This window comes from Corythoichthys intestinalis, chromosome 3, assembly GCF_030265065.1.
Source record: "Corythoichthys intestinalis isolate RoL2023-P3 chromosome 3, ASM3026506v1, whole genome shotgun sequence".
NCBI classification, from domain to species: domain Eukaryota; kingdom Metazoa; phylum Chordata; class Actinopteri; order Syngnathiformes; family Syngnathidae; genus Corythoichthys; species Corythoichthys intestinalis.
In genome coordinates, this window is record NC_080397.1 from 58056572 (window position 1) to 58070344 (window position 13773).

General features: G+C 38.2%; 2 protein-coding genes across 2 annotated transcripts; one reads left to right on the forward strand and one right to left on the reverse strand.

Annotated features, from left to right (window-relative positions):
• Nucleotides 1-1334: 1334 nt before the first annotated feature.
• isg15 (ISG15 ubiquitin like modifier) lies at nt 1335-5394 on the forward strand. The gene is made up of 2 exons (XM_057832735.1): nt 1335-1494; nt 3349-5394. The coding sequence occupies exon 2, from the start codon at nt 3355-3357 to the stop codon at nt 3820-3822; it is 468 nt and encodes a 155-aa protein (XP_057688718.1). The 5' UTR covers nt 1335-1494; nt 3349-3354; the 3' UTR covers nt 3823-5394.
• Nucleotides 3901-13712, reverse strand: pxmp2 (peroxisomal membrane protein 2). Its single transcript, XM_057832733.1, has 5 exons — nt 13486-13712; nt 13171-13293; nt 7663-7825; nt 4517-4636; nt 3901-4445 (listed from the first exon to the last, which is right to left on the reverse strand). Exons 1-5 carry the CDS (start codon nt 13593-13595, stop codon nt 4377-4379), a joined length of 585 nt encoding a protein of 194 aa, XP_057688716.1. The 5' UTR covers nt 13596-13712; the 3' UTR covers nt 3901-4376.
• Between the last annotated feature and the right edge of the window lie 61 nt (nt 13713-13773).

The window sequence follows — 13773 nt, forward strand, 5'->3', positions numbered from 1 at the left end:
GAAGGGAGCTGGAACCACAGTCTCGAAGAAAACCATCGGAAACACATTACACCGTCATGGATTAAGATCCAGCAGCGCACGCAAGGTCCCGCTGCTGAAGCCAGTGCATGTCCAGACATGTCTTAAGTTTGCCACTGACCATCTGGATGATCCAGAGGAGCAATGAGAGAAAGTCATGTGGTCAGATGGGACCAAAATGAAACTTTTTGGTCTAAACTCAGCTGTCGTGTTTGGAGGAAAAAGAAGGATGAGTACAACCCCAAGAACACCATCCCAACCGTGAAACATGGAGGAGGAAACATCATTTTTTGGGGCTGCTTCTCTGCCAAGGGTACAGGACGACTGCACCGTATTTGGGGGGAGGATGGATGGGGCTATGTATCGCCAGATCTTGGCTGACAACCTCCTTCCTTCAGTGAGAGCCCTGAAGATGGGTCGTGGCTGGGTCTTCCAGCATGACAACGACCCAAAGCACACAGCCAAGGCAACTAAAGAGTGGCTCCGTAAGAAGCATCTTAAGGGGGCCTAGCCAGTTACCAGATCTGAACCCGATAGAAAATCTATGGAGGGAGCTGAAAGTCCGTGTTGCCCGGCAGCAGCCCCGATACCTGAAGGCTCTGGAGAGGATTTGCATGGAGGAGTGGGCCAAAATCCCTGCTGCAGTGTGGGCAAACCTTGTCAAGGACTACAGGAAACGTTTGGTATCTGTAATAGCAAACAAAGGTTTCTGTACCAAATTTTAAGTTCGATTTATGTGATGTATCAAATACTTATTTCATGCAGTTAAATGCAAATTTATTATTTAAAAATCATACAACGTGATTTTCAGTTTTTTTGTTTTTTTTTGTATAAGATTCCGTCCCTCACAGTTGAAGAGAACTTCTGATACAAATTACAGACCTCTACATGCTTTGCAAGTGGGAAAACCAGCAAAATCAGCAGTGTATCAAATACTTGTTCTCCCCACTGTAAATGCTATGAGAAAAAAAAAAAACTTTTTGTTTTTTTTTCTGTTGTACTTAACACCGTACCATGACCCCCGTTCTGAACTGTGACTTGTGTGTATGGTCACACCCCTACTCACAATTATGTAAAATCAGCTACACAGAACTATAATTTATCAATTGATATTTGAAAGGGAAAAAAATGTCTTATCTTTTTAATAATTGGTTAGTTACCATATTGTATCTATTGGTAAACATGTCCTATTAATCAACGCTGCTGTACACGTAGGCTACCACCAATCCTGAAACCACCCAATAGGTGCAGCTGCGGCCCACAGTAATCTCCTTTCGGTGCTTTCAACGACCAATCAGATCCAATTCCTGGACCCTTCTCGCAGTGAAATTTTTACAGAGAATCAAAAGTGAAAGTCACTGACTTGGAGGGGTAAACGAAACAATTCCCTTTGGAAGAGCATTACACTGGAAACAAGCAGGTAGAGAAACAGCTGAGCTGATTGCACTGAAAGCTTGCATCTTTTGTCATCAAAAGGTAAGGCTGGACACAAACTCTGCAGAGCTGCTTTTTGAACATGTACATTTGTGGTCAAAAGTTTACATATAGTTGTAAAGAAATACTGACTCCAGTTATTTCTACAACTCTGGAGTTTTCTCTCATAGTGACTGGAAACAGTCCGTAGCTAGGGTTGTTCCGATCATGTTTTTTTTTGCTCCCGATCCCGATCGTTTTAGTTTGAGTATCTGCCGATCCCGTAATTTCCCGATCCGATTGCTTTTTTTTTTTGCTCCCGGTTCAATTCCAATCATTCCCGATAATTTTTCCAGATCATATACATTTTGGCAATGCATTAAGAAAAAAATGAATAAACCTCGGACGAACATATACACTCAACATAAGTACTGTACTTGTTTATTATGACAATAAATCCTCAAGATGACATTTACATTATTAACATTCTTTCTGTGAGAGGGATCCATGGATAGAAAGACTTGTAATTCTTAAAGGATAAATGTGACTTTGTATATTGTGACTAAATATTGCCATCTAGTGTATTTGTTGAGCTTTCAGTAAATGATACTGCAGCCATTTAACTGTTCTGCCCAAATGCATGCTAGGAAGTACAACCATGACGGTGCATAGTTGCACCAATTGATATATCTTCTCTGCGTTGGGAAATAACATAGGGTGTTAAGAAAAAGATCTACTACTACCTCGCTTCCCCACATTGCTTCCCACGATATTTCAAATTGATGAGAGAGGGCTTGTAAGGCTTTAGCCAATGAAAAAAAAAAGGCTCCAAAGACTGCCAAAATTCACTCTACTCATTTTACTCTACCTTTTAGCTCTATATATGGGTAAAACGGCGCCATTATAGATTGAACGCGACAATGCGCGAGTAGGACGTGCTGCGCATGCGTTAATTGCGTTAAATATTTTAACGTGATTAATTTTTTAAAAATTAATTACCGCCGTTAACGCGATCAATTTGATAGCCCTACTTTAAAGACTCTGGATGAGTGTAAGACATTTTGTAACGTTAAATACAATTCGAAAACGATTTAATTAAAAATATATATATATATTTTTAAAAAAAAGGCATGTCCAATATTTTTTTGCCGATTCCAATACTTTGAAAATGACATGATCGGACCCGATCGATCGGATGACATCTTTAGTTAAGACTAGGGCTGTCAAAATTATCGTGTTAACGGGCGTTAATTTTTTAAATTAATCACGTTAAAACATTTGACGCAATTAACGCACTCCCCCCGCTCAGACAGATTTAAATGACAGTACAGTGAACTGTTTGTTAATTGTGTTTTATGGAGTTTTGCCACCCTCTGCTGGTGCTTGGGTGCGACTGATTTTATAGGCTTCAGCACCCATGAGCATTGTGTAAGTAATTATTGACATCAACAATGGCGGGCAACTAGTTTATTTTTTGATTGAAAATTTTACAAATTTTATTAAAACGAAAACATTAAGAGGGGTTTTAATATAAAATGTCTATAACTTGTACTAACATTTTTAACACTTTTAAGAACTACAAGTCTTTCTATCCATGGATCGCTTTAACAGAATTTTAATGTTAATGCCATCTTGTTGATTTATTGTTATAATAAACAAATAGTCCTTATGTACTGTATTTTGAATGTATATATCCATCTTGTGTCTTATCTTTCCATTCCAAGAATAATTTACAAAAAATATGGCATATTTTATAGATGGTTTGAAGTGCGATTAATTGCGATTAATTAATTTTTAAGCTGTAATTAACTCGGTTAAAAATTTTAATCGTTTGACAGCCCTAGTTAAGAAATTATGTTCTTTACAAGTATATGTAAACTTTTGCCCATAACTGTATGTCTTGAATTGACTGTGTAGCAAACCATGGAGATCACCATCACACTGCTGACTGGGACCTCCCAAACTCTGACGGTACGTCCCGAAGACACCGTGGGAACGCTTAAAAACCTCATCGAAGCCAAGATGGGGATCCCCGCTCATACGCAGAAGCTGCTGATGGGGGGCAGCCAAAGAACGGCTCTCGAAAACGACCACTCCACCGTCGACTCCTACGGCCTGCGGGCCGGATCGACGGTTTGCCTGCTGGTTAAAGAGTCCGAGATCATCCAGGTGTTCTTAAGAAACGAAAGGGGCCAACTGAGCACCTACGAGATCGATGAAAGCGAGGGGGTGAGCGACTTCAAGCTCAAGGTGGAGAAGAGAGAGGGCGTTCCGGTGAGCCAGCAGAGGCTCATTCATCAAGGCCGTGAACTGGCGAGCGGGAAACTGTCCGACTACAACGTCAAAGCTTTGAGCACCATCGACATGACCTTCCGCCTGAGAGGAGGCTGATCAATTGATCCATATGCAGTTAAATTTGCATGTGCATGTTAAAAAGTGCATAAAAATACTTCTACTATTAACATTTTTGACAACTTTATTACAATTCAAGTAGTTAATGCATTGCAGATTTGGTACATAACAAACCAGGACAAGGAATCAATAAAAGGGCACTAAAATAGTTTTATCCATAAAATATTTGGAATATGCGAACACGCAATTCATTTAACCTTTAGATGTTAAATCGTTTAGTACATTTCTTTTTCGCAAAACTTACTATCCTCGAACAAGGAGCTGAATGACCAAATTCCAAACATTTTTGATGCTGAGATTTCATCCGATATCCACAACTTTTTTTGGTGTACTCTACCATATTAGAGCGTATTTAGTAAGAAAGCTATTCCGTTGTTAAACTGCACATATTCTGGTGTTCTATTGCAAACCATTCAAGTATTCAAAATTAAATCACAGTGTTTAAGTCAATGCTGAGAGTGAGTCGTTGTCCTCGTCAGTAAAAATCTGGCAGTTTTTTGCTACAGATGATCTTCCTCAGTTGAAATCTTCGGCTATTTTCTGACAGTTGCGAGGTAAGCGTACCAAAATAAGGCGATCATGTTGGCAAATAGCACTCGGAACTGAAAGGGAAAACAAAAAGATAAGACAAAGTGATAAAAGAGTCACTGGAGGCAAAAAGCTGGTACAGTACCTGGACAGGCACAAAGTTGACGTTTATGAACTGAAAAGGTGTCCAAACTTTCCAGTTCATCTTCAGAGCAGTCCAGTAACTTGCTTTAATCTTCTTTATGAAGTGATCCAATCCTTTTGCCTGGAAACAGGTTCAAAGACTATTAAGATCTATAGAGTGAAATTAGAAGATTGTATTATATACATATGGCAGAAAACACTCAGGTGACTTGAAGTTACGCTCTGAGACCCCCAATTTGGCCAAATTTCAAAATTGTCCAATATGCATGTGTGATACATCATTGGAAAGCTTATAATCTCCATTTTCTGGGGGAAGAAACATTTTTAACGGGAAGGCATTTTGGAAAATAAATGTTTTTTAAACAGCAAACCCTGCGAGGCGAGAGCAGAATTACAGACGCCATGACTTTAACGAGATATTATCGCATACTTACCTTGTTTCGATCCAAAAACTCAATGTAGCATGTATCACTGAGTGTCAAGACACAGTTGTGAATGCCCACAGCTGGATTTTTGGGGGATTTTATGGGTGAAACATGGTAATATAACAAGGGTCGCGATGCAGAAATCGCAGACATCAAGGAGTGGTCGAGATGTTCTATTTCATATATTTACCTTTTTAGAAGTTTTTTTTCCCCAATTTTTCTTTGTTTGGATCGATTATTTATCATCTAAGATATCGAAAAAATGCGACAGAAACAAAAAAAAATACAATTATGCAATCGTTATTAGGTAAAGATCTGTGACTTTTTTTTTACAGACGCCATTTTTTTCATTGTGACGTCATTTGTGTAAAAGTTTACAATATGCAAGTAAATAATTTTTTGGTCTTTTTTTTCCTACGAAATATTAGTCATCAATTAATGATTCTAAGCTAAAAACGACAGACATTTTGAATAATACAGTTGTGGTCAAAAGTTTACATACACTTGTGAAGAACATAATGTCATGGCTGTCTTGAGTTTCCAGTTATTTCTACAACTCTGATTTTTCTCCGATAGAGTGATTGGAACAGATACTTCTTTGTCACAAAAACATTAATGAAGTTTGGTTCTTTTATGACTTTATTATGGGTCAACAGAAAAAGTGATCAAATCTGCTGGGTCAAAAATATACATACATGGATCTGAAAAAGTAAATCATTGACTTGAACAAAGTCACTTGGAGCCATTTCAAAGCAGCTGCAGGTCCCAAGAGCAACAGTGCAAACAATTGTTTGTAAGTATAAAGTGCATGGCACTGTTTTGTCACTGCCACGATCAGGAAGAAAACACAAGCTATCACCTGCTGCTGAGACGAAATTGGTCAGGAGGGTGAAGATTCAACAGAGAATCACCAAAAAGCAGATCTGCCAAGAATTAGAAGCTGCTGGAACACAGGTGTCAGTGTCCACAGTCAAGCGTGTTTTGCATCTCCATGGACTGAGAGGCTGCCGTGCAAGAAGGAAGCCCTCGCTCCAAAAGCGGCACCTTAAGGCTCGACTGAAGTTTGCTGCTGATCACATGGACAAAGATAAGACCTCCTGGAGGAGACGAAACAAAAATCGAGCTGTTTGGCCACAATGCCCAGCAATATGTTTGGAGGAGAAAAGGTGAGGCCTTTAACCCCAAGTACACCATGCCTACCGTCAAGCACGGTGGTGGTAGTATTATGCTGTGGGGCTGTTTAGCTGCCAATGGAACTGGTGCTTTACAGAGAGTAAATGGGATAATGAAGAAGGAGGATTACCTTCAAATTCTTCAAGATAACCTAACGTCATCAGCCCGAAGATTGGGTCTTGGGCGCAGTTGGTTGTTCCAACAGGACAATGACCCCAAACACACATCAAAAGTGGTAATGGAATGGCTAAATCAGGCTAGAATTAAGGTTTTCGAATGGCCTTCCCAAAGTCCTGACTTAAACCCCATTGAGAACTTGTGGACAATGCTGAAGAAACAAGTCCACGTCAGAAAGCCATCAAATTTAACTGAACTGCACCAATTCTGTCAAGAGGAGTAGTCAAAGATTCAACCAGAAGCTTGTGGATGGCTACCAAAAGCGCCTAATTGAAGTGAAAATGGCCAAAGGACATGTTACCAAATATTAGCGCTGCTGTATGTATATTTTTGACCCAGCAGATTTGATCACTTTTTTCTGTTCACTCATAATAAAGTCATAAAAGAACCAAACTTCATGAATGTTTTTTGTGACAAAGAAGTATCTGTTCCAATCACTCTATCGGAGAAAAATCAGAGTTGTAGAAATAACTGGAAACTCAAGAGAGCCATGACATTATGTTCTTCACAAGTGTATGTAAACTTTTGACCACAACTGTATATAGGTAGTCCACTATGGAGGTAGATTTGTGTCTTTATTATCCAACCAAAAAAAAAGTCGCTACAATCAAAATACATATTTTCAATCAAAAAAAAAGGAGTTCAATCAAAAAAAATGCATTTGAAAACTTTTTCTTTGAATTTTTTAAATTGATGTTTTTTTATTGAAACACTTGTATCAAAATTTCAATTTAAAAAAAACCCCTCAATTTCAATCAAAAAAATAATAATTTCAAATAAAAAGAATATAAATATATATAGATTTTTTAGGAGGGTGGGCATTTTATTTTTGCAAATGACTTTTTTCTTTGATTGAAAATATATTTTTTTGGGATTGTTTTATTTATTTATTTATTTATTCTTTTTTTTTTTATTATTATTAACTTTTTTATGGGATTGAATGATTTAGACAGAAATGTCCTACCCACAATATGGTCCAAACACAAAAAGGATTGCTTCAATCAAAATAAAAATTTTCACTTAAAAATTAAGCGTTCAAATGCAAATTTTTGAGTCTGGAATATTTTTTCACGTTCAAAACCTTTTTTTTTCTCCGATTTAAATTGTTCTCTTTTTCATTGAAGTGATTTTTCTTTTGAAAATATTTTTGGACACATTTGGAACGAAATGGCTGGTTTTGGATGGGGAAAAACTAGATTCTCAGCACCCCCGGCTGTGAGTGACTTCCAGCGCCTCTCCATCCAGCCATTCTCTGCAATTCTTATCCTTACTTGGGTCATAGTTAATAAAGAGCTGTACACGAAAACAAGTTAAAATGTAAGAACATTAACCCTTAAGATTGAAACTTATCCATGTTGCAATTGCCACCTACCTCAAGGATGTTCATCACTATATAGAAAATCATCAAGAACCCTGGTGCGAAAACAAGGCGATCCAGAAGCAGACGTTTGACGACACAATACGGATCAGTTGTTGGCATCCCCGTCTCCATCAGGTGGTAAAAGTAATGACTGATTGGTCCCGTGATGAATAAACTGAAACAACAAAACGGAGAATTGCTGCAAAAAAAAAATAAAGCTTTTCAGGACAAATGGATTGAGTCCCTGTTCTCTTAGAGGGTGTGCAAAAATGTGCAACCACATTGTTTTATTTACAGTTAGTCCCCGGGTTACAATGTACTCTATTTACGCAATTTACGGGAATTGTTGCAATTGGCTAACTTGCATAGCAAAAGTCCGTTAGCTCAAATGCCAGAAAATAAAAATATTTACAACAATTGGCTAATTTGCAGAGCAAAAGTCTGCTAGCTTAAATGCTATTTAATGCTAATGTTTACAACAATAGCGTACCGCATGAATGCTATTTTTAGACCGTGACGCTGCCATCGTAACGCGGAAGTGGGACATTATACACACGCCCTCGCGTACAATCCATTATACAGTGGTACCTCTACATACGATCACTTCGACACACGATTTTTTCGACATCCGACGTAAAATTTGAGCCGCCATTTGTTTCTACATCCGACGAGTTGCTCGAAATACGACGACATGACAGCACTGCAAACGAACGCAAGGTGGATTTTCTTGTGTGAGAAATCAACACAGTTTTCAAAAAAAGTTGATACAGTTGGAGAAACAAGGAAAAAAGTGATGCTTACCTTTGAAATGAAGATGCAAGTTATAGAAAAATATGAGCTTGGGGTGCGCGTCTCTGAACTGGCTCAACAATACAGCTCCATGGTCCTCTTCCGACCACCGTTCGCCACTATTTATAAGTTAAGGTGACAATTATTATTGTGGTAACATTGCCAAGGAAATCGCCAGCTTCGTCACGTTTTTATCATTTATTTAAGAACTTATCCAACACAAAACGCCCATTGTCTTAAGCAGTTGACTGCTCTCAAGAAAACGAATGTATTATCTCTACCGCACCGACCTATCTCACTGTGACGTCAGCTTCGCGGTGCGTTCAGGGACAGTAAAAAGTGTCCGCCATATTAGAATCCGATTTGTTACATTATTTACAGGAATAATTATTAATTCTTATTATTATTATTATATTATTCTGAATTATTTATTTATAACTTATTTGTTTTTCTATGTTTAATTGCCATTTGTAACAGTGCCAGCAGTATTTATTAAGAATTTAGTGTATGTTTTTAGGCTTTGGAACGAATTAATGGAATTATAATGTATTCCTATGGGAAAATAGTGCTCGACATACGACCATTTCGACTTACAAACAAGGTCCTGGAACGAATTAAATTCGTATGTAGAGGTACCGCTGTATTTCTGCTTGTTTTCTCCGGTAATCGTTCAAAAAAGAACATGCCGATCAAACACTGCTGCTATGGTACTTGTAGAAACGACTCTAGACATTAAGACATGAAGGATGTTTTCTTCATACGTTTCCCGAAAACCAAAAACTCGGAGGAAAAAATGTGAAGAATGGATCAAGTTGCACAGACGGCCAAAAGACGGGTTTAACGCTAGCAAGTGAACCCATTCACATTTCATATGCAGTAGGGCTGCAGCTATCGAATATTTTAGTAATCGAGTAATCGACTGAAAATTCTATCGATTAATCGAGTAATCGGATAAAACAAATATATTTTTAGGTGAAGAGCAATTATAAATATACATGAGAAAACAAGACATTTCATCTAATCTTGAACCAATTTCAGTCAATCAATGTCTTTATTTTCGAAGTATATTGTTAAAAAACAGCCAACAATTGCATCTCAGATGTAACTAGAATAAAAAAAAAAAAAAGACTAATTCACTGCTTTCACTCAAAAAAATGCCGTTACGCTTGATAACACACATCACTTAAAAGTTAGGATTTTTTCCCACGTGTTTCAATTGAATTTCTATTTGTGTCAAGCCATTTTTAAGTTCTAGTTAAGTTAGTCTAAACTGTTAATCTTGATAGGATTTTGAGTTTTTGCAGTGTTCAAAATAAATGTATGATACAGGCTGTATTGGAGCACATTAGGGACCAGTGCTACTTGGTGTTTTATCCAGCAATGACTACTGAGCTAAAATTGATAGCAATTGATAATTGATTGATTATTGAGTTTTTATTTTACACACTCATCACTCCACAATGCTATGTTATGTTAAAGCCTGTATGTAAGACACGTTAGCAACGCATCGACAGTGGTCATAATTAATAGAAACCTAGCCCTCCGCAGGGCTAACATAACTTGAGTTAGTGACAGTAACGTTAATCTTTATTTATTAGCGCCCTTTATTAGCGCTTAGCACTCTTCTGCTTTAAGATGGCGGCTGTTTACTAACGCTGCCCAGACGCGGCCGAGTCTGTCATTGCGCATCTAGTTCAACATACATGTCATCTCTATGAGACTCATCAGACGCTACCTACCAACGTAGCATCGTGCGGGCTAGTATTTAGCAACGTCGGCGTCATTTGTAGCGGCTGTCGGTTGCAGCAAATTTTTTTTTCTGGGTTCTTCCTCTACGCACGTGACATCAGCGCGTTGTCCCGCATTAAAAGTAGTCCGAGCAAAACGTGATGCTTAGCGCTGTCAAAATAAACGATTACTCGAGGTGGATAAAATTACTCGGATCAGTTTTTAAACTCGAGTTACTCAAGTATTCGTTTCAGCTCTAATATGCAGTAAACATTTTGTTGGGGGGCCATGGTCCTTCACAGGGAGGAAGACGTCAGCCATTTTGATATTTTGACTTATTTTTTAGCATGGCGTTTTGCCGTGCTGCTTCCGTCTGACAATGAATGACCTGAAAAAAATTAAAATAGTATGTGACTGCCACTGTTACCTTTTCTGTTGTAAAAAAACAAACAACTTTAGTAAGGGGGAAGTGTAAAAAAATATATAGAGAATTAAGATTTGTCATTAATGAAAAAATTAAAAGTGTTCATTGGCTGTCACTGAGTAGCATTTGCGATCGCTACACAAAAATAGCAATGTAAATTGACCCCAACAACGGTCAGAGACAACCAGAGGATATAATATATAAGAAAAACAGGGCATATGGTAGTAAAGGATAGATTGTTGAAACAGGAGAATGTCTTTGTCAGTGGCGTAAGGCAATGCACACAAGAAAAAAGTGTTGATAAAAAACTCTGGATCAGGTTGTTTTTCTCATCTTTTTCAGCCCTCGACATTCAAACCATCTCCTTAACTGAATATTTGTATGTTCTTCCACATCTTTACCAGTGAATTTGGTGCCTGGGACATCATTTTCGGACAGAATTGGTTGGTTTAGCTCAGTAAACATCTCGTTCGTACACTATTTACATGCATTTAGCATTGGGACAACCGCGAGCTTGACCCGCCTAGCAACAATTGCTAACGCTATGAATATTAATGAGCAAAAGTGACGTGTTGCATGCAGTACGCCACTGACTAACTTGCATAGCAAAAGTCCGCTAGCTTAAATGCTATATAATGCTAATGTTAACAACAATGCAAATGTTTACAACAATCGGCTAATTTGCAGAGCAAACGTCCGCTATCTTAAATTCTGTATAATGCTAATGTTTCCAACAATTGGCTAACTTGCAGAGCAAAAGTCCATTAGCTTAAATGCTATATAATGCTAATGTTTAGAACAATTGGCTAACTTGAATAGCAAAAGTCCGCTAGCTTAAATGCTATATAATACTAATATTTACAACTATTGGCAAATTTGCAGAGCAAAAGTCCGCTAGCTTAAATGCTATATAATGCTAATGTTTACAACAATTGGCTAACTTGCATAGCAAAAGTCCGTTAGCTTAACGGCTATATAATGCTAATATTTACAACAATTGGGCCAACTTGCAGAGCAAAAGCCTGCTAGCTTAAATGCTATATAATGACAATATTTATAACAATTGGCTAATTTTCATAGCAAACGTCCGCTAACTTAATTGCTATATAATGCGAATGCTTACCAGATAGTTTCTGGTGTGCACCTAATTGCTTAAATTTATTTTATTTCTGTCGATGTCCCTTGAGGGGCGCCGTAAATCAGTATGTAAATGTAGTTGATTAAATTAGCCTAATTTGCCTAACAAAAGTCCACTAGCTTAAAAGACATGAATGCTAAAGTAGTTACAATCACAGCAAATTGCTCACACATAAATCCACAAACTGTAGCTCTAAACCTGATTACAAAAGCATAAACAAACATGTTAGCTGAAACAACTTTCAGCTTTATGTCGGCTAAACCAAGGCGCAGCTATCCTTTATCAATGTCAGACGTCAGTCCTACAAGGCGACAGTCCAGCAAGACCAAACGCTAGGGTGACCAAACGTCCTCTTTTGCCAGGACAAGTCCTACTTTCACGTAGTATCCTCGTCGTCCGGGCGGGTTTTATAAATTCATAAAAATGTCCGGTTTTAATGATTTTTCACGAGACCAATTTGAAAATAATCCCTCTGGCCGCTGGGTAGCAGCGCCTGCCTGCGATGACATGGCTCCTAGTAGTAGGGAGGGAAGGAGTAGTTCTTGCTTTTGTTGGCAGTTTACCCCTATCATGAGGCATTACCGCCATCTACTGGGTTGACGATTTGGCCACAACGCCTGCCCAGTTAAGTTTTTTACGATAAATACCTATATAATGGCAACTGTTGACTTCTGTCGGAGCATTGACTGTAAAATCTCATTTGGTGTCGCATCGTTGTGCTGCCGATGATTGTAAACTTTTATAACAAAGTTTGATTTTTGCCTCAGCTAGCTATCAGTAAGCTAAACCACGCTAAGCATTATGGGAAACGTAGTTTTGAACTACTACGTTTGGAAACATGCTGGTGTAATAGTTTCTCAGTTTATTTAGGGTATTGGTTGTGTGCAATCTAGAACATTGAATGAAATATCAATTGAATGGGAATAACAATTCATCAAGGACAGTTGTCGTGATAGTAATTTATAAAAATGTTTAGTTGGCACATAGCCTACTGTGTGTATGTGCATTCTATATATATTATTATTATTTTTTTTTTTTTCAAACTGCATTTTTCCATCCAGAGTGAGGGGACACACTTTAAATATATTAAAGTGATATAGGCATCTTTGAGTGAACCTCGAGTAAAATTCAAGTATCTTGAGGCCGGGCTGAGTGTCCTCTTTTTTGGAAATCAAAATATGGTCACCCTAGGGCCGTGTATCCTCCATCATAAAACAAAATACAATACTTTTGGACTTTTTGGATTGTTATTTTAACCCGGAGACTACCTGTATTTTGAGTTGCACAGGTTGCAAAAGACAAAACATAAAGGTGGAACATGTTTTGAAATTGTTTAGCTCGATTTTGTTTTTTTGCATCAGAAAAACGCTGGCATTTGAAAAGGAATGGGTTTACCTCTTAGATCCAAATTCAATAAGTAAACTTGTGTTAAAATTCTTACCCAAAAATGGCATAGCGTAGCACTCCAGCTGTGTCGATTTCTCTGACCGAAGCATCACTTTGGGCTTTTTTTCTTGCCTCCAAAATCTGAGAAAGAAGATTTCCCAAGGCTGAGAGGATGCCACTGGAAATAGCAAAGGCAAAAAAACAACAACCTAAGAACAGCCTGCAAACATACAATATGTGGAACAACTTCAAACTGCTAGGCAAAGTAGGGTGCTTGTCAAGTAGAGATGGGCAAAAACAGAACTGCAAATCCAAAGTTTGTGTCAAGTGAGGACGCTGCTGAAACCTGCCAAAATCCAATCCTACGAACCTTGTCACTGATTTAGTAAGAATGGGATATTTCTTCAGGAGAAGTAGATACTGATGAAGCAAGCGATATTGAATCGACGCATCCCGAAGCGGAACACTTTGCACGGGCATTGTCACGTCTTCTGACACACGAATTTTGAATAAATTAACCAAACATGGTCCGAACTTGGCTTGTGTGGAACTTGTGGTCAAAACACTTCTGGTCGACGTCGTGCGTCACTATTTGCGTGTCTACGTCATCATGGTAGAGGAAGTTTGAGTGTTAGATATCACATATTTAAGGCTAGAT